The 21,331-nt window shown below is 53.8% G+C and overlaps 1 protein-coding gene across 1 annotated transcript; it reads right to left on the bottom strand.

The window, feature by feature from the left end:
* Positions 1-14,057: 14,057 nt before the first annotated feature.
* Positions 14,058-20,100, bottom strand: LOC310889659 (uncharacterized protein). Its single transcript, XM_083817470.1, has 6 exons — positions 19,227-20,100; positions 18,935-19,072; positions 18,237-18,400; positions 17,252-17,663; positions 16,547-16,725; positions 14,058-16,196 (listed from the first exon to the last, which is right to left on the bottom strand). The coding sequence occupies exons 2-6, from the start codon at positions 19,046-19,048 to the stop codon at positions 16,088-16,090; spliced, it is 978 nt and encodes a 325-aa protein (XP_083673596.1). The 5' UTR covers positions 19,049-19,072; positions 19,227-20,100; the 3' UTR covers positions 14,058-16,087.
* Between the last annotated feature and the right edge of the window lie 1,231 nt (positions 20,101-21,331).

Below are 21,331 nucleotides of genomic sequence, written 5' to 3'. Positions count from 1 at the left end.
TCCTTTCTCACGATGTGGGAAGGACGTCGCAAGCACTTGAGCAATTGGCAGAAGGGTCTCTGCAAAACCAGAAGAGAGTCTCCTAAAGAACTGCTGCAAGGAGCTGAGGCTGCCCCTCCCAGTGCACTCCTGCAGCAAATGGCGCTGAGCAGCAGTGGGCTACCCTCTCCAATGGGGTCTGCTACCAACAGCCAGTGCTTTCAAGGCTACAGCCCTTGCTCCCTGAGCCCAGGGCACGGCCTGCCGTTTCTGCCTGGGGGTGTGCTTCTGCTGAGTTAGGTGCCTCGCACAGGCTCAGTTTAGCCTTCAGAGCGCAGGTACTGCGGGCTCTGATCCCTTGCAGAGAGGTACAGTCTCCCGGCAGACCCGTGCCCATGCCCAGCTCACTGCTGGCTTGGCCCTTTGCTCCTTTCAGCGTGCAGGGGTGTGGGCAGACAGCAGGCCCCTTGAGTGGCCAGGTGGTGACTGTAACGCTGCCATGCCGGAGACCTGCACTGCTCCCCTCCCTCCCAAGGAGGAGGGCAAATGCCTGCTGGGGGCATTTTTTCCTGGAGGCTCTGAAAACACGCCATGCTCCATGCTCCTACTCCATATGCATACATAGTATTGGTCCCACATTTCAGCTTCAATCTTTTTGAGCCTGTGGCCCATCAGTATGCGTTCCTGTCTTTCTTCTATCTGAGTGCACACAGAGCACACTCCCTGCAGGCAAGGGAAACACAACCGCGTACAGCATTAGTCTCCTGGGGCTGGGTACATGCAGGAGCACAGGGATGGTGGGCAGCATCAGCTGCTGCTTCTGCCTTGCTCTGGAGACCCCAAAGTGGAACGGGGCTGGCAAATACCTATGGCGTACCATTGTCGGAGGGTCCAGAGGAAAAGCCGTGGATGGCCGTGGATGAGCTGGAGGTTTTGGCTTCTTCAGCTCTTCCCCAGACCTCTCATGAATTGGTGGCAGGAATCTAAAAAGACACAGCAGGCTTAGCTTATGGGAGTACTCTTGGAGGCAGTTTCTAAGAGCTGGGCTCGCAGCTCACACCTTAGCTCCAGCAGCAGAAAGTGCTTATGCAGGAGGAAGACCATGTCTCCACCAGGACAACGGCTGTCCCTTTGATGTTTCCAGTGCTTTTTGGCATGAGCACATGCACTGCAGCCTATGGAAACTTCTTACTGGCACAAAAGGCTCTTGCCTTTATGTCCCCCAACTCCACCACAACACTTCTCCAGCAGGCTCACCTGGCTTGGTCACCTTGCTTGTTTTTATCCTCCTTGGTTTTCTTCTCTGCCATCTTGGCTAGAGAAACCCTCCTCTGAGCCAGCACCACCGGGTCCAGCACACTCACTGCAAGAGAACACCACGATGTCACCTCTGTGTCTGTGCAGGGCAGCGGCAGCAGCAGAGCTGCTCAGCCGTGCCCACCCACACTCATTGCCGACCCTAGGAGCCACCATTCCTGGGGCATTTTGTCCCACACAGCTGCCTTCTCTCCCATGCCCCACACATCAACACTGGCTCTCCTGCCCTGCGAGGACGAGAGGAGAACATGCAACCCCCTGCCAGAAGCCCACTGGGACATTACCTCTTCGGCCACCCTTGCCCCAAGGCTGCGGATCTCTTTTGGGCTTGATGGAAATCGGATTGCAGTGCGGGTCCTGAAGTATAAGCCTGGAAACAGATAGACACCACTTGTCAAAAGAGGCACTGTGTTCCCTTGGTGTCCCCCACTAAGAAGCTGCTGGCAGGGTTCTTTGGGAGCTACTGCCGAGCCTTTGGAGGACACAATGGCCTGTGCGAGCTGAGGGGCCCCACAGCCTCCAGAAGCTTCTTCCCGCGCTTCCCTCGCCTTCCTGCCAGACCCAACACAAGTCCTCCTCGCTGTCCCCTCACACCCTCCCACCACTCTCAGGGACCCTCAACTGCAGACTGGCCGCTTCATCTGCACTGCCCAGAAGGACTGAGCAGGGGGTCAGCCTGGAAGCCCTCCCAGCAACGAGCTGGTCCTGCCTCACTTTGGCAGGAGAGAAGCACCATGAAGGGGCTGCACCCAAAGCACGAGCTGGGCACCAGCTCCCCTGGCCAGCCAGATGTTGCAGAAGAGATGGCACTCACGTTGGTAGTGTGATGAAACTATTTCCACTGATACGAGTATATTTATTTTTGCCGTCAGATGCAATCATATCCGTCATCTTGGAGTCCTGCAATGGGACAGACACACGTCAGCAGAAGCCCAGGATATGTGCTCCTTGCTCCCAAAGGTAGCAAACGTTCCCACTGCTCAGGGACATGGCTGCCTCTCCAAAATCCTCGCCCCACTTTCTCCTTTGGTGTCATTAGCCCCTCACACAAACAGGCCCAGATGCTACCGAGAGTTTGTATAGCTCCTCGAGCCTGTCTCACCCAATGGCGAGGCAGGCAAGGAGAAAGCAGTTTGAGAGAGCTTTGACAGCATTGCCAGAGCTGCCAGCAGCCCCGGAGACACGAACCACTCACCGTGAGAAGAGCTTCATACATGTTGTCTGTGTCATCCACCTCCAGCAGGAACTCAGTGTAGAAGTTCATGGTGACCACTTTTCTTCGCACAGTAAGAATCCCGATACCCTTGAAGAAGAATTCCACATCCTTTTTGTCCAGGAGGGCACCAGCGAAGAGAAGCAGGGTCTCATGGATGCACTGCTCTACTATTTGTGGTCGGAAGTGGATGTCTGAGGCAATCTGCTCAAAGTCCAGCGGAGCAAATGGTGTCTCGACTAGAAAACAACCATGAAGCAACAACGTCAGTCCCCACGCATTTCAGCAAACTCACACACTAAGTGTGGGCAGCGCCCAGCCCTCGTGCAATGCTGTGCCACGGGGAAGGCCCTTGCCAGCTTTGGCCACATCTCCAGAGCAGAGCAGATGGGGAACAGAAGGCCAAGGGAAGCTTTGCCACCTGCTACGAGCATCCAGCTAGAGGGTGGGACGAGCCGCAAAGAGGGGGCTGACTCCCAGGGGAGGGGCAGGTTCTGGGATGCTGTATGTGCACCCACACTCGGCCTGTCCATGTTGCAAGACACTTTGCTCTGCCATGGCACAGGGACGACTGCATGGAGCAAAAGGCAAGGGCTGCACAGGGAAAGCAAAGCAAAAAGCTTCTTACTAGAAATTTCGTTCTCGGCACACTTGAGCTTGTAAAATGTCATCATAAACCTGCAGGGCTTGAACACGGGTTTCTGAACAACCATAGCCTTGCCATCGGCACTAGTGGTGTCTGCTGGCACAACGGCAAAGGTTCCGATTCCAATATTCACCACCTGAAAACGCAAGCAAGAAGAGGGATCAATGGCAGTGCTGGACAGAGCTGCAAGGGTGCTGCGTGACTTGCGGGCCCTGAAGATGGTGCTGCGTGGCCCAGGTCCAAAGGGGCAAGATGGGCCAGGGGCAGGATGTAAGGCTCACCTGCTTCCGCAACAGCTGCCTTCTGATGTATTTGGATGTACTATCCCACACTTGGCAGATTTCTGGAAAGCAAAAGACAGATCCCAAGATGCGGTGAGTTGGCAATGCCCATGAAGTCTGAACCCCCATAGCCACAGAGGTGACAGTGGTGTGTGATCAAGCTCTGCCTTGCTCTCAGCCAGCACTCGCACTGCTGGGGCAAGCTGCTGCACAGCTCCTGGACCTTGCCCAGCTTGCAAGCCCGCACTGTGCCCAGGACAGGCCTGGGGAGGAAGGGGAGGCATCAGATGCACCTTGGGAAGCACATTTGATGCACTCAGGGCTCTCCTTGCAGATGCCAGGACCCTTCAGAAGACCTTCCCCCGGCAGTGGCAGCCCCAAGCTTTCCACAGCTCATGTCCATCTTTGCGACAACAGTGCTCCCACAAGGGCCCCCCAGGGCCTTACCTTTGCTGGTGAGCTCCTTAATTAATGAAAGTTCCTCAGGCTTCAAGGGGCTGAAGAGCAGGTAGTGCTTCATCTTTGCCCCTGCCTTACAGCAGCTGGGAAAGAGGTGCTCTTCCTGCTACAAAACTCCCTTGGCTCCTCCTCCTTCTCCTCCTCAACACTTCCCAACCAGCGTTCTCTCCCACAGGCTCCCCTCGCCTTCTGCTGCTGGCAGAGCAGCTCCTGTGGAGCAGAGCAGCGCTGGCGAGAGCAACTCCAACACCTCCCAGGCCTTGCTGGGAAGTGTGGCCGGGCACGGCGGGGACGGGGTTTTATAGCTGAGCCCCATGATGTCACCCACCGTGTCACAAAGGGGCCGACACCTCATAGGCCACGCACATCTCGCCTCAGCATGGGCGGGGGACCAGAGTGAGGCCCCTGAGGCGGCGGTGCTGACGCCTCTGCCTCCGTCTCTCACCTCAGCCGCCCTCCGCTTGGCAGAGAGAAACTTTGGGAAGCAGGCAAGGGAAGTGCAGCAAGGCCGAAGGAGCTTCGTGCACTCAGAACACGGCTGCAGAGCGCAAGGTAACTCTGTCAGAGGCCACAAGGAGAAGCCACCACTTTGCTTCGCGAGACAACACCGAGCCCCTCGTATACCCCAGTCGCACTGTGATGAACTTCATTCAGCATACGACGATCTACAAAGGAAGACCTCAACAGCACGTGGCACGGGAGCTGCTGCAAGGCCTTCCAACGGGAAGCACCTGGAACATGCATCCTCCCCCACACGCTCACAGTCCTAGAAGGCTTCACTAGGCAGGGCTCTCAACTTCCCAGCGCTCTGCTCAGCAAGCCCTACATCCCTCTACCCCATGAGCACAGCTGCAGAAGCAGTGAGTATGCTAAAGCCAGCCTCCTCAAGAAAGTCTTGTAGGCAGAAGGAAAGAGGAGACGGGTACCCCAGCAAAGAGCAAAGGTTCCATCAGCTCAATCCCCAACACAGGACCAGCAAGGACAATCGGAAGGGCTGGAGCTCCCTCCAAAAAAAGTAACAATGAGCCATCATTGAAAAGAGCATGGTGCAGTGGATGGCAGGTACCAGCAGACGAGGCATGGCCACAGAGCAGCCTATTCTGGCCTGGCTTAGTGCAAAACTCACAAGATGGAAGGGGCAGATGCTGAGAGATGAGAATCTCAGCCCTCTGTGTCCTGTGGTAGCTGGACTCTGTACTGTTAAAAATAAACTCCCAAGCACCTTGCTAAGTTCGAGGGTGGCTGATTTTTTTTTTTTCTGAGGGAGACGCTTGCCTCTGTCAGTGTGTAGGTTTCTGACTGGGGAGACAGAGTTCAAGGATGACAAGACCTGTTTGTCTCCTTAATCTGCTTTTAATCCAAGCAGCTTTTGAGAAAGACCTGAGAAATGGTTAGAGGGAAGACATGATGGGCGAGAGGAGGGGAGGGGGGACCTCACTAAGGCTGCATAAAGGTGAGATGTAGAGGCTACTTAAACAGGGAGCCTGTTACAGTTTTCTTCCTATTCCCAGTCACAGAAGAATAGAACATCTTTAGTTGGTGTGGGACCCACAAAGATCATCGAGGCCAGCTCCTGGTTCCACACGTGAGCACCCAAAAATCAAATCACGGAAGCCTTATTTTTAGGCATCAAGATTTGACCCAGCCTCTTCCTTCTCCCTTGTTACCATATGCTCCTGTTACTCCAGTGGTCCATTTTCTTCGCTATACTACTTCCACCTTTCCAGCATCCCCACCTTCATTGCACTTACAGTTGTGAGGAGGACACATTTTGGACTTCACTTCCTTCCGTGAGGCTGGTCTGAGCTCAGAACTTCACACAGGCTGAATGCAGGTATCACTGCAGCACCTGCTGAAAACTTGTTCAGCTCAGTGCTCAAAACAAGACCTATGGCCTGTTTTTCCAAGGTCTGAGCAAACCATGTCGTAACAAGTTGGAGGCTGCAATAAGCCTCCATGCCAGTCAGGCCCAGCTTAGTTGCATATGCTCCTTCAAAGTGTTCTTCCAGAGCAGGGCTGTTTTCTTCATGCTGCTTTTGATGTTCAAGTGAATTCTTTGTTTTCAAACTTAACAGAATCACTGAATCATAGATCAGAGAATGGTTGAGGTTGGACAGGACCTCTGGAGGTCTCCTGGTCCAACAGCACCCCACTGCCCTGCTCAAGCAGGGCCATCTACAGCAGGTTGCCTAGGAGCATGTGCAGGCCGCTTTTGAGGATCTCCGCGGAGGGAGACTCCACAGCCTCTCTGGGCACCCTGTGCCAGTGCTCTGTCACAGATGGCTGTTACCTCTGGGTGTGGCTGTTTTATTTTGTTTGTTTGTTTGTCTGTTTTCTGAGAGAAACACTTGCCAGTCTCTGCCTGTGTGCAGGTTTGTGACTGGGGAGACAGTGACCAAAGAGGACAAGATTTGTTCATCTCCTAAACCTGCTGATCCTATCAGCAAGCGTTAGTGGGAAATTGGGGTTGAAGGGGAGTCAGGACCTCACTATGACTGTTCCAAGGGAAGATGTAGGGTATGTAAATAAAGCACCTGTGCTGTTTTACTTTCTCTTTTCATTGAAGTCTTATTTTTACGTCTCAAGGGATGAACAACCTTTTCCTTCTTTTTTCTTACTGTATGCTGTGTTTATTCTAGTTTGCCTTGTCCTTCACAACACCAGTCCCATCTTCTCTGAATTTCCCCCGATGTTGCACTTGTGTTTAGGCTGTTAGTTGTAAGGAGGACACATTTGGGACTGCACTTCCTTCTGTGAGGCTGGGTTAAGCTCTGAATTACACACTTGTTGAATATTAATAGCAGTGTGGTAGCGGCAGAGCATTTGTACAGCTCAGTACTCAAACCTCTTTCTGCAGGGCTGCACTTCAGCCATTAGTCCCCCTGTCTATATCCAATGCCCTCTTCTTGTCTTCCAAGCTAGCCCTTTCATCACATAATTTTAAGAGGTTTATCAAGCATGAGTTCCTCCTGGTGAATCCGTGCTGACAACTGCTGATGATTTTCTTGTCCGTGTGCCTGAAAATGGTTTTCAGGATTAGCTGTCCCATCACTTTCCCAGGGACTGAGGTGAAGCTGACTCGCCTATAGTTCCCTCCTCCTTCTTCTCACCCTTCGTAAAGATAGGAGTGATGTTTTCTTTCCACCAGTCTTTGGGCACTTTTCCCAATCACTGTGACTGACCAAGGATTATCAAGGATGGCCATGACATCTGCCAGTTCCCTGAGTGTTTGTGGGTGCATCCAGTCAGGGCCTGTGGGCTTATATATGTCCAGTTTCCTTAAGTACTCTCTGACCTGATCCTCATCTATCAAGGGTTCATCCTCCATGTTCCAGCTTATCCCCTTGGTTTCTAGGACCTGGGATTACTAAAGGTCAGTCTTCCTAGTGAAGACTGAGAAAAAGTAGATCTTCAGTACTGTGGTGGTTTTACTCGGGTGGGCAGCCGAGTTCCACCACGGCCGCTCTCTCACTCCCCCTCCTCAAAGGGGAAGGGGGAGAAAATATGACACAAAGAGCTCAAGGTTTGAGATAAGGGTGATTTAATTAAAGGAAAAATAAAGAGGAAGAAAAAACAAACAAACAAAAAAAAGGCTGTGCGGAAGCACAGAGAGAGAAAAGCAGTTACTCTCTACTTCCCATCAATGAACGATGTTCGGCCACGTCCCAGGAAGCAGGGCCTCAATATGCATAGTGGTTGTTTGGGAGGACAGATGCTTCCACAACAAGAGCCCCCCCATCTCCTTCCCCTTCCCCACCTTTTATCGCAGACTGTGACATCATGTGGCATGGAATATCCGTTTGAGTGGTTTAGGTCAGCTGCCCTAGTGATGTCCCCACCAGCGAGGAGGCTGCTGGTGCACAGGGAGCAGGGAGGGGACATGGCCAGGACAGCTGACCCCAGCTGGCCAAAGGGATGTCTGTAGTGGGTTTACGTGGCAAGGTTTTGGTAGCTGGGGGCCATAGGGGTGGCTTCTGTGAGAAGGATCTAGAAGCTGCCCCATGGTTGGTAAGGGCCCCACTGCTGACCAGAGCCGAGCCAATAAGTGATGTTGTTTTGCGCTTCTGTGAGAGCATATTTAAGATGGAAAAAAAAAAAACGCTGCGCCGCACAGCAGCTGGGAGAGTGAGAGGAGTGAGGAACAGCCCTGCAGGCACCAAGGTCAGTGAAGAAGGAGGGGGAGAGGTGCTCCGGGCGCCAGAGCAGAAGTCCCCTGTGGCCTGTGGTGAGGACCATGGTGGAGCAGGCTGTCCCCCTGCAGCCCATGGAGTACCATGGTGGAGTAGGGTTCCACACTGCAGCCCCTGGAGGAGACCACGGTGGAGCAGGTGGACCTGCACCGACGGAGGCTGTGGCCTGTGGAGGACCCCTGCCAGAGCAGATTCCGGGCCGGACCTGTAGCCCATGGAGAGGAGACCATGCAGGAGCAGGTGACCTGGCAGCAGCTGCTGCCCGTGGGGGATCCAGTTTGGAGCAATTTGCTCCTGAGGGATGGACCCCGTGGTACGGACCTGTATCTGGAGAAGTTCTTGAAGAGCTGCTGCCTGTGGGCAGCCCACACCACATCAGTTCATCAAGGACAGCATCCTGTGGGAGGGACCCCACAGCACAGGGGACGAGAGTGACCGAGAGGGAGCGGCGGCGAAGAAGCGCTATAGACTGACCATAACCCCCATTCCCCCATTCCCCTGCACCACTTGGGTGGGGAGGTGGAAGAGGGTGGATGGGGGGGAAGGTGCTTTTGGTTTCTTTGTTTCTCGCTTCTCTAGCTTGTTAGTAGTAGGCAATAAATCTTACTGTCTCCCTATGCTGAGTCTGTTTTGCCCGTCACAATAACTACTGTGTGATCTCCTCGTCCTTATCTCAACCCTTGAGCCCTTTTCATTGTATTTTCTCCTCATTCCTCTTTGAGGAGGGGGAGTGAGAGAGCAGTTGTGGTGGAGCTCGGCCGCCCACCTGAGTAAAACCACCACAATCCTTTTTGGCACCCAACATGGGGCTTGAGGAATTTGAGATAAGGATGATAGTTGAGAGAAATAATGGGCAAAACATGGACTGGATGATTGTTACGAATGTAAAAGTTGTGACGAATTTAAGAAAGCAGTAATTGTGAAGGAATATGTTTCATGTTAGTGTGGTGAAGGGACGAGGGATGGTGTGTGTGTAAATTGTCCACCTCGTCGGTGTTGTGATGTTATGTTTATTTTGGTGTGGGGAATTCTTTTTCTTTTTTGATGTAAGTGAAGTTTGTGAGGATTGTGATAATTGTAAAGGGAGAATATATTGTGATTATTCTTAAATATGCTTTTCACAGAGGCGAGGGGTGGAATGTAGTGGGTTTACGTGGCAAGGTTTTGGTAGCAGGGGGACAGGACACCACAATGTCCCATAGCATGTGGTGTCTTGTGGGACAATAACTTGGGGCAGGGTGGGGAGGTTGGCAGGAGAGGTCATTTTTGCTGAGGGATAAGGTGGGCATCAGTCAGCTTGTGGTGACCAGTTGCATTGTGCATCACCTGCTTTGTTTATTCTTGTTATTGTTTTCTTAGATGAGACCCCCCCCACCTCCTTCCCTTTTCCCACCTTTTATTGCAGACTGTGACATCATATGGCATGGAATATCCCTTTGAGTGGTTTAGGTCAGCTGCCCTGGTGATGTCCCCTCCCCACCTCTTTCCCACCCCCAGCCTGCTAGGAGCCTCGCACAGGCTCACTTTAGTCTTCAGAGTATGCCTTCATATTATTGGCCCCACACTTCAGCCTCAAGCTGTTTGTGCTTGAGGGCCATCAGTATTCTGTGACGTCTTTCCTCTATCTGAGTGCGCACAGTGCGCACTCCCTGCAGGTAAGGGAAACACAACCGCGTGCTGCGTTAGCCTCGTGGGGCTGGGCGCAGGCAGGAGCACATGGGGCAACATTTGTCTTCTGTGTAGCGGCTGACTGGTGGGCTAGAGGAACCTTCCTTACTTGTGTTGTGGCAGGCTCGTGAGTCTGTCTCAGGGAGCGTAGAGTATGCTTCCACCAGTCAATTTCCCTCTCTGACTCCCTGACGCTCCTTAGCTACTCACCTCCTCCTGAAGCTCCGCCACCAGGCTGAGCAATTCTTCCACCTGGGCACACCTCCCACAGGCATACCCACCGCTGCTGCCGTCGGACACCAACAGACGATTTGGGCACACCCAAGACCTGGACGGCCGCATGTTTCCCCAAGACCGGTGTCTGGGTAGCCACATTGGTGACTGTGGCTGGAGAGGCTGCAAGAGGTGCGGAGGCCGTGGTTTTCTTCCTGGTGGATACCATGGCTGGGCTCTTCATGAGCAGGTTATAACCACCGTTGGGAAAGACCGTTGGAAAAAAGCGGTGAGGTTTTGCCAAAGTCTGAGCAAACCATGTCGTAACAAGTTGGAGGCTGCAGTAAGCCTCCATGCCAGTCAGGCCCAGCTTAGTTGCATATGCTCCTTCAAAGTGTTCTTCCAGAGCAGGGCTGTTTTCTTCATGCTGCTTTTGATGTTCAAGTGAATTCTTTGTTTTCAAACTTAACAGAATCACTGAATCATAGATCAGAGAATGGTTGAGGTTGGACGGGACCTCTGGAGGTCTCCTGGTCCAACAGCACCCCACTGCCCTGCTCAAGCAGGGCCATCTACAGCAGGTTGCCTAGGAGCATGTGCAGGCCGCTTTTGAGGATCTCCGCGGAGGGAGACTCCACAGCCTCTCTGGGCACCCTGTGCCAGTGCTCTGTCACAGATGGCCGTTACCTCTTGGTGTGGCTGTTTTATTTTATTTATTTTATTATTTTATTTTATTTTATTTTATTTTATTTTATTTTATTTTATTTTATTTTATTTTATTTTATTTTATTTTATTTTATTTTATTTTATTTATTTTATTTTATTTCATTTTATTATTTCATTTCATTTCATTTTATTGTACTTTATTTTATTGTATTTATTTTACCATATGCTGTGTTTATTCTAGTTTGCCTTGTCCTTCACAACACCAGTCCCATCTTCTCTGAATTTCCCCCGATGTTGCACTTGTGTTTAGGCTGTTAGTTGTAAGGAGGACACATTTGGGACTGCACTTCCTTCTGTGAGGCTGGGTTAAGCTCTGAATTACACACTTGTTGAATATTAATAGCAGTGTGGTAGCAGCAGAGCGTTTGTGCAGCTCAGTACTCAAATCTCCTTCTGCAGGGTTGCACTTCAGCCATTAGTCCCCCTGTCTATATCCAATGCCCTCTTCTTGTCTTCCAAGCCAGTCCTTTCACCACATAATTTTAAGAGGCCTATCAAGCGTGACTTCCTCCTGGTGAATCCGAGGAATCTGGGGGTGCACAGGGAGCTGGGAGGGGACACAGCCAGGACAGCTGACCCCAACTGGCCAAAGGGATGTCCCATAGCATGTGGTGCCATGTGGGACAATAACACTGGGGGGGTTGGCGGGAGAGGCCACTGTTGCTGAGCAACAAGGTGGGCATCAGTTGGCTTGTGGTGACCAGTTGCATTGTGCATCACCTGCTTCGTTTATTCTTGTTACTGCTTTTTTTTTTTTGCTTTTTTTTTTCCTTTCTTTATTCCTTTTTAAACTGTCCTGATCTCAACCCTTTTTCATCACATTTTCTCCTCACTTTCCTTTGAGTAGGGGGAGGGCGAGAGACCGGTGTGGTAAAGTTTAGCTAGCCATCACTGTGAAAGCACCTCACGGCTAACGGTGTTTTCTTTAGCTAATCAGAATTTTCCCTGCTACTGCTTGTTTTTGCTGCCTCCCATCTCTTTGCTAAACATTTCTAGAAAGACTCTGTCTCCATCTTGTTCATGACTATAGACAAGGAGCTGAATATACCTATAAGATTCCCCCTTACATTTCTCTTTTTCTAAACTAAACAAACCCTGATTTTTCATTCTGTCATATGTGACACCCCTGTAACCATCCTCGGAGACCTTAATTTTGCTCATCCCAAATTCTCAATATCTGGGTGATTCCAAACCTGGAGCAGGCATAGTCCTAAAACTGTTGAATAGGGGGGAATCAGTTTTTCCTACTGCCTATGTACAATTTCCATAGATGTGTATGCACACACTACATACATACAAATGCATATAGTATGTATGTGTATATATATATAGGTATATAGGTATAGTTTGTCTGCAACGGAGTCACAGTACAGAATTTGTAGCTAAGAAAAAGCGCGTCAAGAACTGGGGCTGATTTTAGAAGGGTGTATGTGTGCCTTAATGAACAGGAGTAGTATCCGATCATGTTAACTAAAAGAAGTAGGCAGAGGCAGTGAGATTTATTCCGATGGGATTGATAGCAAGTACAGGTATTTTAAAGACCTCTAGTTTAGGCAAGCAAAAGGAATCATAGAATGGCTTGGGTGGAAGGGCCCTCAAAGGTCACCTAGTTCCAGCCCCCTGCCACAGGCAGCGACGCCCCCCACTAGATCAGGTTGCTCAGGGCCTCATCTCAGTAGCTGAGGTCAGTTGCGTCGCAGCAGAGCAGCCGCAGCCGCAGCCGCAGCCGCAGGCCCAGCCGCAGGCCCAGCGCCCGACCAGGAGTTACAGGGGGATCTCGGGCCCCTGCTTCGCCAGGGGTGGCCCGGGCGGCCCGGGCGGCCCGCCACAGCAGCGCAACCAGGCCGCAGCCGCCAGCTCTCAGGAGAGAGGCTGAGGGGAGCGGGCGTCGCCAGGGCAGCGGTGACCGCGGTGACTGCGCGCACGGCCTCTGCCTCGAAACAGCCTCCGGGAGGGCGGGGACGCGTCGCTGCCCACTGCGAGCAGGGAGGGGCCAGCAGCGCGTGAGTACCGCCCACACCGACGGTCACTGGCTGAGAGGAGCGGCCCCGAGGCAGGCACATCCCGCAGCTCAGCGCAGCCGAGGGGGGGATCGCGACGCGCAGGGGGGTTCCTGCATCGAGGCATCCCCAGGGAGTGGAGGGAGTCGCCAGCACCCGCAGCCCTCAGAAGAGCAGCCGACGAGGCTCACACAAACCCAGCAGCGGTGGTGGCTAGTATAACTCTTCCAGGTTGGACCAACCAACCGTCTATATTAGAACCAGTGCCACCAAAAAAGCACGAAGGCTGTTAGCAATTGGAGATTGCTGTCTGAGAGGCACTGAAGCACCCATTTGCTGTCCAGACAATCTTGCCAGAGAAGTTTGCTGTCTGCCATGGGCCTGCATTTGTGATACCATGAAGAGGCTACCAGGCCTGTTGAAGCAAGAGGACTGGCAGCCATTCCTCCTGTTTTGTGTGTGGTCAAATGAGGCTGCAATGAGGAGACTCCAGAACATCAAAAGGGACTTTCTGTGCCCTGGAAAGGTGTTGAAGGGATCAGGAGCAGAGGAAGTGTTCTTCGACACATGAACCATTCACCGTGAGAAGAGCTTCAAGCATGTTGCCTGTGCCATCCACCTCCAGCACGCAGTCAGTAAAGAAGTTCACGGTGACCACTTTTCTTTGCACAGTAAGAATGCCGATACCCTTGAAGAAGAATTCCACATCCTTTTTCTCCAGCAGGGCACCAGCGAAGAGAAGCATGTTCTCGTGGATGCACTGCTCTACTCTTTGTCATCAGAAGTGGATGTCTGAGGCAATCTGCTCAAAGTCCAGTGGAGCAAGTAGTGTCTCAGCTAGAAAACAACCTTTTCTTTTTTTTGGACATTCAACCTGGAAAAGCAGCCTACTTCTATTGAAGGTCTTAAGTGATGACAGGGAGTGTGGAGAAAACCCCAAAGGAATCCCGCAAGAGAATCCAAGAATCTCCCCAAAGCAGGAGAATGGGTCTGTGGGCCCACAAATTATAGCAGAATCCTGCTTGTCATTCCCGGCCATTGCTGCAAAGCAGCAAGTCCCTGGTGGCAGACGGTCCTCATCAGCACTGGGAGAAGCCCTGTGCCGCAGGGCCCAAAGTCCCCCTGTGCGAGCTGCCCTCCACCGGGAGAGGTGGCTCGCAAACATGGGAGCAGTACTGGGAGTTGCAGGGCTTCTCCTCTCCTCTTTTGTGTAAAAAAAGGCCATGCACGGAGCAGCGTGGTCAGTCCAGCTGGCAGCAGGCACCAGCACTCTTTATTTGGCAGGTCACCCTTTGGAAGGCACTCTTCACACCCTTGATGACAGCTCTCACACTGCAAAGGGGGGTTCCTGCATCAAGGCCTGTCCAGAACTGTGGCTACACAGGTCTCTGGCTGCAGGGAGTGCGAGAGCCTGCTGCTGCCGTGGGAGAGCGGCAGGTATTCCATCTGCGTGAGGTGCGAACCGGTTGAAGATCTGCTCGGCACATTGGCAGAGCTGAAGGAGGAGGTTGAGAGACTGAAGGCTATCAGGGACTGTGAGCTGGAGATCGACTGGTGGAGTAGCTCCGTGGTGTGCCAGAGGGAGAGGCACCAGGGAGATACTCCACAGTTGGTGGTGGACCCCCTTCCCGGTCCCTGTTGGGCAGAGGAGGGGGACCTGAGGGATAGGGACGGTTGGGAGAGGGTCCCTGCTCCGCATCGTGGGCAGACACCCCCTCTGCCTACCTCGCGTCCCCAGGTCCCCCTAAAGAATAAGTTTGCAGCACTGTACATTAAAGGGGTGGTAAGTGGGGATGCGCAGGAAGGTTCCCCCAAGAGGTTACCAAGGACAAGGCAGTGGACTCCATGCATTCAGACTGCCTCTGCCAGGAAAGCAAGAAGGGTGGTTGTGGTGGGTGACTCCCTTCTCAGAGGAACAGAGGGCCCTATTTGCAGACCATACCTGAGCCGTAAGGAAGAGTGCTGCCTACTTGGGGCCCAGGTCAGGGACATAACTAGAAAACGCCCAGAGCTGGGTCACCCCACTGATTACTACCCATTACTCATAGTTCAGGCGGGCAGTGGTGAAATCGCTTAGAGAAGCCTGAGAACCATGAAAGGAGATTTCAGGGGTTTAGAGCGAATAGTTCAAGGAGCGGGAGCGCAAGTGGGGATTTCTTCTATACCTTCTGGAGAGGTGAAGGACATGGAGCGGGCTAGGAAAACACAGGTAATGAATAATTGGCTGAGAGGCTGGCATTGAGACAGGAACTTTGGGTTCTTTGACCATGGGGCAGTTTACTTGACCCCTGGTCTGTTGTCAGTGGATGGAACTCACCTGTCTCAAAGGGGGAAATGAATCTTAGCGCAGGAGCTAGCAGGACTCATTGAGAGCTTTAAACTAGCTATGATGGGGGAAGGGGATAAAACAGGGCTCACCAGAGGAGGGCCTAGAAGAACAGTGCTGAAGCTGGGAGTGAGGCAGATGTCTCAGAAGTGCATCTACACCAATGCACGCAGCATGGGTAACAAACAGGAGGAGCTGGAAGTGATTGTGTGGCAGGCTAACTATGACCTAGCTGCTATAACCGAAACATGGTGGGATCACTCCCAAGACTGGAGTACTGTGATGGACGGCTACAAGCTCTTCAGAAGGGATAGACAAGGAAGGAAGGGTGGTGGTGTGGCTCTTTATATTAAAGAGTGTCTTGGTGTTGAAGAGCTTGGGGTTGGGAATGATAAAGTTGAGTGTCTATGGATAAGGATCGGGGGAAGGCCTGCAGGAGTGACATTTTGGTGGGGGTCTGTTATAGACCGCCTAATCAGGATGAAGAGATGGATGAGACATTCTATGAGCAGTTTGCAGAAGTTGCAGTATCACCAGCAATCGTTCTCATGGGAGACTTCAATCCAAGAATCTCCCCAAAGCAGGAGAATGGGCCTGTGGGCCCACAAATTGTAAAACGGATGTCAAGGAAGGTGTACCACAGACAGAAACCTGCTTGTCATTGCCGGCCATTGCTGCAAAGCAGCAAGCCCCTGGCGGCAGATGGTCCTCGTCAGCACTGGGAGAAGCCCTCTGCCACAGGGCCCAAGGTCCCCCTGCACGAGCTGCCCTCCACCGGGAGAGGTGGGAGGGACCATGGGAGCTGTACAGGGAGTTGCAGGGCTTCTCCTCTCCTCTTTTGTGCAAAAAAAAGGCCATGCAGGGAGCAGTGTGGTTAGTCCAGATGGCAGCAGGCACCAGCACTCTTTATTGGTCAGGTCACCCTTTGGAAGGCGCTCTTCACACCCCTTGCTGGCAGCTCTCACACTGCAAAGGGGGCAGCACCATGAGCAGAGGTGGGAGCTTCTGCTCGAGTGTCCCTGGTACTGGTGCTGGTGCCTGCCTCAGCTTTCGATGTTGGAGTTGATGGCTACGGCCTCTGCAGCTGGAAGCTGCAGGGCCGCTTGTGGTTTCCTGGCGTGGACGGCACGCCCTGGGCCTTCTCACGGTGGTCCAAGAGCCTTGTCTTCTCCCCTTTCCTGCAGGATCCAAAAGAAAGGCCATCAACTTGGGTGGGGAAGAAAGGACAGTAATGTCCCAAGGCCTCACTCAGGCCCCTAGCTGTGGGATGTGTTGCTACGTCCCATGCAGACGCCCACCATCAGACACGGCCCCCTTGGCCCTTTGCACCCACAGCCTTCCCCTCGGGACCTGTGTCATGGCTCGGTTGTGGGGTGCAGAGAGGCCCCCGGGCATGGCATCGCACCCAGCCCCTTCCCGTGTTACAAGGAAGCGGAGGACTCCGAGCGCTGAGAACCCCAGCACACTGCTCCAGGGCTCATGGCCTCCAGGGCTCTTCCCAGGCTCAGCGGGGCTGGCACACACTTACTCTGTCTGTGCTCTCCTGGGGAGCTGCGGCTCTTCCTGCCCCCTCTCTGCTGCCTTCCGGCTCGTAGGGCTTTGGCCTTTCACATTGGGATTCAGCCTCTCCTTCAGCTTCTCATCGTACTCCTTTCTTAAGAGGAAGGACGGACGTCGGTCACAGTCCATAGTGTGGTGGAAGTTCTTCTGCAAAACGAGAAGAGAGTCTCCTAAAGAACTGCTGCAAGGAGCTGAGGCTGTCCCTCCCAGTGCATGCCTATACTGAGCAGCAGGGGGCAATCCTCTCCAATGGGGTCTGCTACCAACAGCCAGCTCTTTCAAGGCTGCAGCCCTTGCTCCCTGAGCCCAGGGCAGGGCCCGCCTTTTCTGTCTGGGGGGGGTGCTTCTGCCGCGTTAGGTGCCTCGTACAAGCTCACTTTAGTCTTCAGGGCGCAGGTACTGAGGGCACTGATCCCTCACAGGGAGGTACAGTCCCTCGGCAGACCCGTGCCCATGCCCAGCTCGCTGCTGGCTTGGCCCTTTGCTCCTTGCAACAGCTCCTCCCGCACAGCAACGCGCAGGGGAGCGGACAAATAGCAGGCCCCTGCCTGGCCAGGTGGTGACCACAGCGCTGCTGTGCCGGAGACCTGCGCTGCTCCCCTCCCTCCCAAGGAGTGGGGAAATGCCTGCTTGGGGCTTTTTTTTTCCTGGGGGCTCTGACTGCATGCCATACCTGTCTTCGCTCAAAGATCTGTTTCTGTATGCTGGAATCGTATTTATCCCATGATTCAGCTTTAATTCTTTTGAGCCTGTGGGCCATTAGTATTTGTTCCCGTCTTTCCTCTCTCAGAGCACGCATATAGTACGCTCCCTGCAGGTAAGGGAAACACAACCGTGTGTAGCGTTTGTCTCTGGGGCTGGGCACAGGCAGGAGCACAGGGACGGTGGGCAGCAACAGCTGCCGTTTCTGCCCTGCCCTGGAGTCCCCAGGGGGAAACGGGGCTGGCAAATGTCTATGGCGTACCGTGGTTGCAGTTTTCTGAGCAGAAAAACCCAGGCGCTCAGGGGGCCTAGGCTGTAGACGAGCTAGAGGTGTTGGCTTCTTCAATTCCTTCTCAGACCTCTCGTGAATTGGTGGCTCGAATCTAAAAAGACACAGCAGGCTTAGCTTCTGGGAGTACTCTTGGAGGCCGTTTCTAAGAGCTGGGCTCGCAGCTCACACCTTAGCTCCAGCAGCACAAGGTGCTTGTGCAGGAGGAAGACCACGTCTCCACCAGGACAACAGCTGTCCCTTTGATGTTTCCAGTGCTTTTTGGCATGAGCACATGCACTACGGCTGAGGGGAACATCTCACTGGCACAAAACCATCTCACTTCCCCCACTTGTGTGGGGAAGAAGGGACAGAAGTGTCCCAAGGCCTCACTCAGGCCCCTAGCTGTGGGATGTGTTGCAATGTCCCACACAGACGCCCACCATCAGACACGGCCCCCTTGGCCCTTTGCACCCACAGCCTTCCCCTCGGGACCTGTGCCATGCCTTGGCCTTGTGGTGCAGAGAGGCCCCTGGGGGGTGGCATCGCACCCAGCTCCTTGCCTTGTCACGAGGAAGGGGAGGACTCCGAGCCCAGGGAACCCTAGAACACTCTCACGGTCTCAGGGCCTCCAGGGCTGTTCCCAGGCTCAGCGGGGCTGGTGCACATTCACTCTCTCTGTGCTCACCTGGGGAGCTGTGGCTCTTCCTTCCACCCATCTGATGCTTTCTGATTTGCAGGGCTTTGGCCTTTGTCATTCTCTTTCATCCTCTCCTTCAGCTTCTTGTCGTACTCCTTTCTCAACAGGCAGGAAGGACGTCGGCCACATTCCAGCTGGTGGTAGACGGGGTTCTGCAAAACCAGAAGAGAGTCTCCTAAAGAACTGCTGCACAGAGCTGAGGCTACCCTTTCCAGGGCACTCCTGCAGTAAATGGCGCTGAGCAGCAGCGGGCTACCCTCTCCAATGGGGTCTCTTTCCAACAGCCAGCGCTTTCAAGGCTGCAGCCCTTGCTCCCTGAGCCCAGGGCAGGGCCTGCCTTTTCTGCATGCGAGTGCGCTTCTGCTGAGTTAGGTGCCTCACACAGGCTCACTTTAGTCTTGAGAGCGCAGGTACTGTGGGCACTGATCCCTCGCAGGGATGTATGGTCCCTCGGCAGACCCGTGCCCATGCCCAGCTCGCTGCTGGCTTTGCCCTTTGCTTCTTGCAACAGCTACTTCCGCACGGCAACGCGCAGGGGAGCGGGCAGACAGCAGGCACCTGCCTGGCCAGGTGGTGACCAGAACACTGCTGTGCCAGAGACCTGCACTGCTCACCTCCCTCCCAAGGAGTGGGGAAATGCCTGCTGGGGGCATTTCTTTCATGGGGGCTCTGAATGCATGACATACCTTTTCTCGCTCCCTGCTCCTACTCCGTAGGATTGCATCGTATTCCCCCCAGATTTCATCCTCAACCTGTTTGCGCTCGTGGGCCATCAGTATTCTGTGCCGTCTTTCTTCCATCTGAGCACGCACAGAGCGCGCCCTCTGCAGGCAAGGGAAACACAACCGAGTGCAGCGTTAGTCTCCTGGGGCTGGGCACAGGCAGGAGCACAGGGACGGTGGGCAGCAACAGCTGCTGCTTCTGCCCTGCTCTGGAGTCTCCAAGGGCAAACGGGGCTGGCAAATGGCTATAGCGTACCGTTGTTGGAGGGTCCTGAGGTTTATCCGGGCGCTCAGGGGGTGTAGGCTGTGGATGAGCTGGAGGTGTTGGCTTCTTCAGCTCCTTCTCAGACCTCTTGTGAATTGGTGGCTCGAATCTAAAAAGACACAGCAGGCTGAGCTTCTGGGAGTACTCTTGGAGGCCGTTTCTAAGAGCTGGGCTCGCAGCTCACACCTTAGCTCCAGCAGCACAAGGTGCTTGTGCAGGAGGAAGACCACGTCTCCACCAGGACAACAGCTGTCCCTTTGATGTTTCCAGTGCCTTTTGGCATGAGCACATGCACTGCATCCAAGGGAAACATCTCACTGGCACAAAACCATCTCACTTCCCTCACTTGTGTGGGGAAGAAGGGACAGAAGTGTCCCAAGGCCTCATTCAGGCCCTTAGCTGTGGGATCTGTTGCTTCATCCCACACGGACGGACACCGTCAGACATGGCCCCCTTGGCCCTTTGCACCCACAGCCTTCCCCTGGGACCTGTGTCATGCCTCGGCCTGGGGGTGCAGAGAGGCCCCTGGGCGTGGCATCACACCCAGCTCCATCCGGTGTCACGAGGAAGGGGAGGACTCCGAGCGCTGGGATCCCCAGAACACTGCTCCAGGGCTTATGGCCTCCAGGGGGATTCCCAGGCCGCAGTTGTACCTGTGCACACTTACTCTCTCTGTGCTCTCCTCAGGGGCTGTGGGTCTTCGTGCCATCCCTCTGGTGCCTTCTGGCTCACAGGGCTTAGGCCTTCCTCATTCTCTTTCATCCTCTCCTTTACCTTCTCATCGTACTCCATTCTGACACGGAAGGAAGGATGTTGGTCACACTCCAGCGGGTGGCGGAAGTTTTTCTGCAAAACCAGAAGAGAGTTTCCTAAAGAACTGCTGCAAGGAGCTGAGGCTGCCCCTCCCAGTGCACTCCTGCAGCAAATGGCACTGAGCAGCAGCCAGCTACCTTCTCCAGTGGGGTCTCCTATGAACAGCCAGCGCTTTCAAGGCTGCAGCCCTTGCTCCCGGAGCCCAGGGCAGGGACTGCCTTTTCTGCCTGGGGGTATGCTTCTGCTGAGTTAGGTGCCTCGCACAGGCTCACTTTAGTCTTCAGAGCGCAGGTACTGCGGGCTCTGATCCCTTGCAGAAAGGTACTGTCTCCCGGCAGACCTGTGCCCATGCCCAGCTCACTGCTGGCTTGGCCCTTTGCTCCTTTCAGCGTGCAGGGGTGTGGGCAGACAGCAGGCCCCTTGAGTGGCCAGGTGGTGACTGTAACGCTGCCATGCCGGAGACCTGCACTGCTCCCCTCCCTCCCAAGGAGTGGGGAAATGCCTGCTGGGGGCATTTTTTTCCTGGGGGCTCTGAATGCATGCCATACCTGCCTGTGCTCCATCATCAGCCTCTGCAACGTTGAATCATATTGGTTCCACGTTGCAGCCTCAAGCTTTTTGAGCTTATGGTCCATCAGTATACGGTGCCGTCTTTCTTCTATTTTAGTACGTACAGAGCGTACTCCCTGCTGACAAGGGAAACACAACCATATGCAGGGTTAGTCTCCTGGGGCTGGGCACAGGCAGGAGCACAGAGACGGTGGGCAGCAACAGCTGCTGCTTCTGCCCTGCTCTGGAGTCTCCAAGGGCAAACAGTGCTGGCAAATAACTATGGCGTACCGGTCTTGAAGAGTCCTGAGCAAAAGCCCTGTGCTCAGGGGGCTTAGGCTGTGGATGAGCTGGAGGTTTTGGCTTCTTCAGCTCCTCGTCAGACCTCTCATGAAGTGGTGGCAATAATCTAGAAAGACACAGCAGGCTTAGCTTCTGGGAGTACACTTGGAGACCGTTTCTAAGAGCTGGGCTTGCAGCTCACACCTTAGCTCCAGAAGCACAAGGTGCTTGTGCAGGGGGAAGACCACGTCTCCACCAGGACAACAGTTGTCCCTTTGATGTTTCCAGTGCTTTTTGGCATGAGCACATGCACTACGGCTGAGGGGAACATCTCACTGGCACAAAACCATCTCACTTCCCCCACTTGTGTGGGGGAGAAGGGACAGAAGTGTCCCAAGGCCTCACTCAGGCCCCTAGCTGTGGGATGTGTTGCAACGTCCCACACAGATGCC

The sequence above is a fragment of the Anser anser genome (genome assembly GCF_964211835.1).
Source record: "Anser anser genome assembly, chromosome: Z".
Classification (NCBI taxonomy): Eukaryota; Metazoa; Chordata; class Aves; order Anseriformes; family Anatidae; genus Anser; species Anser anser.
This window is presented reverse-complemented; position numbering and strand designations above follow the sequence as displayed.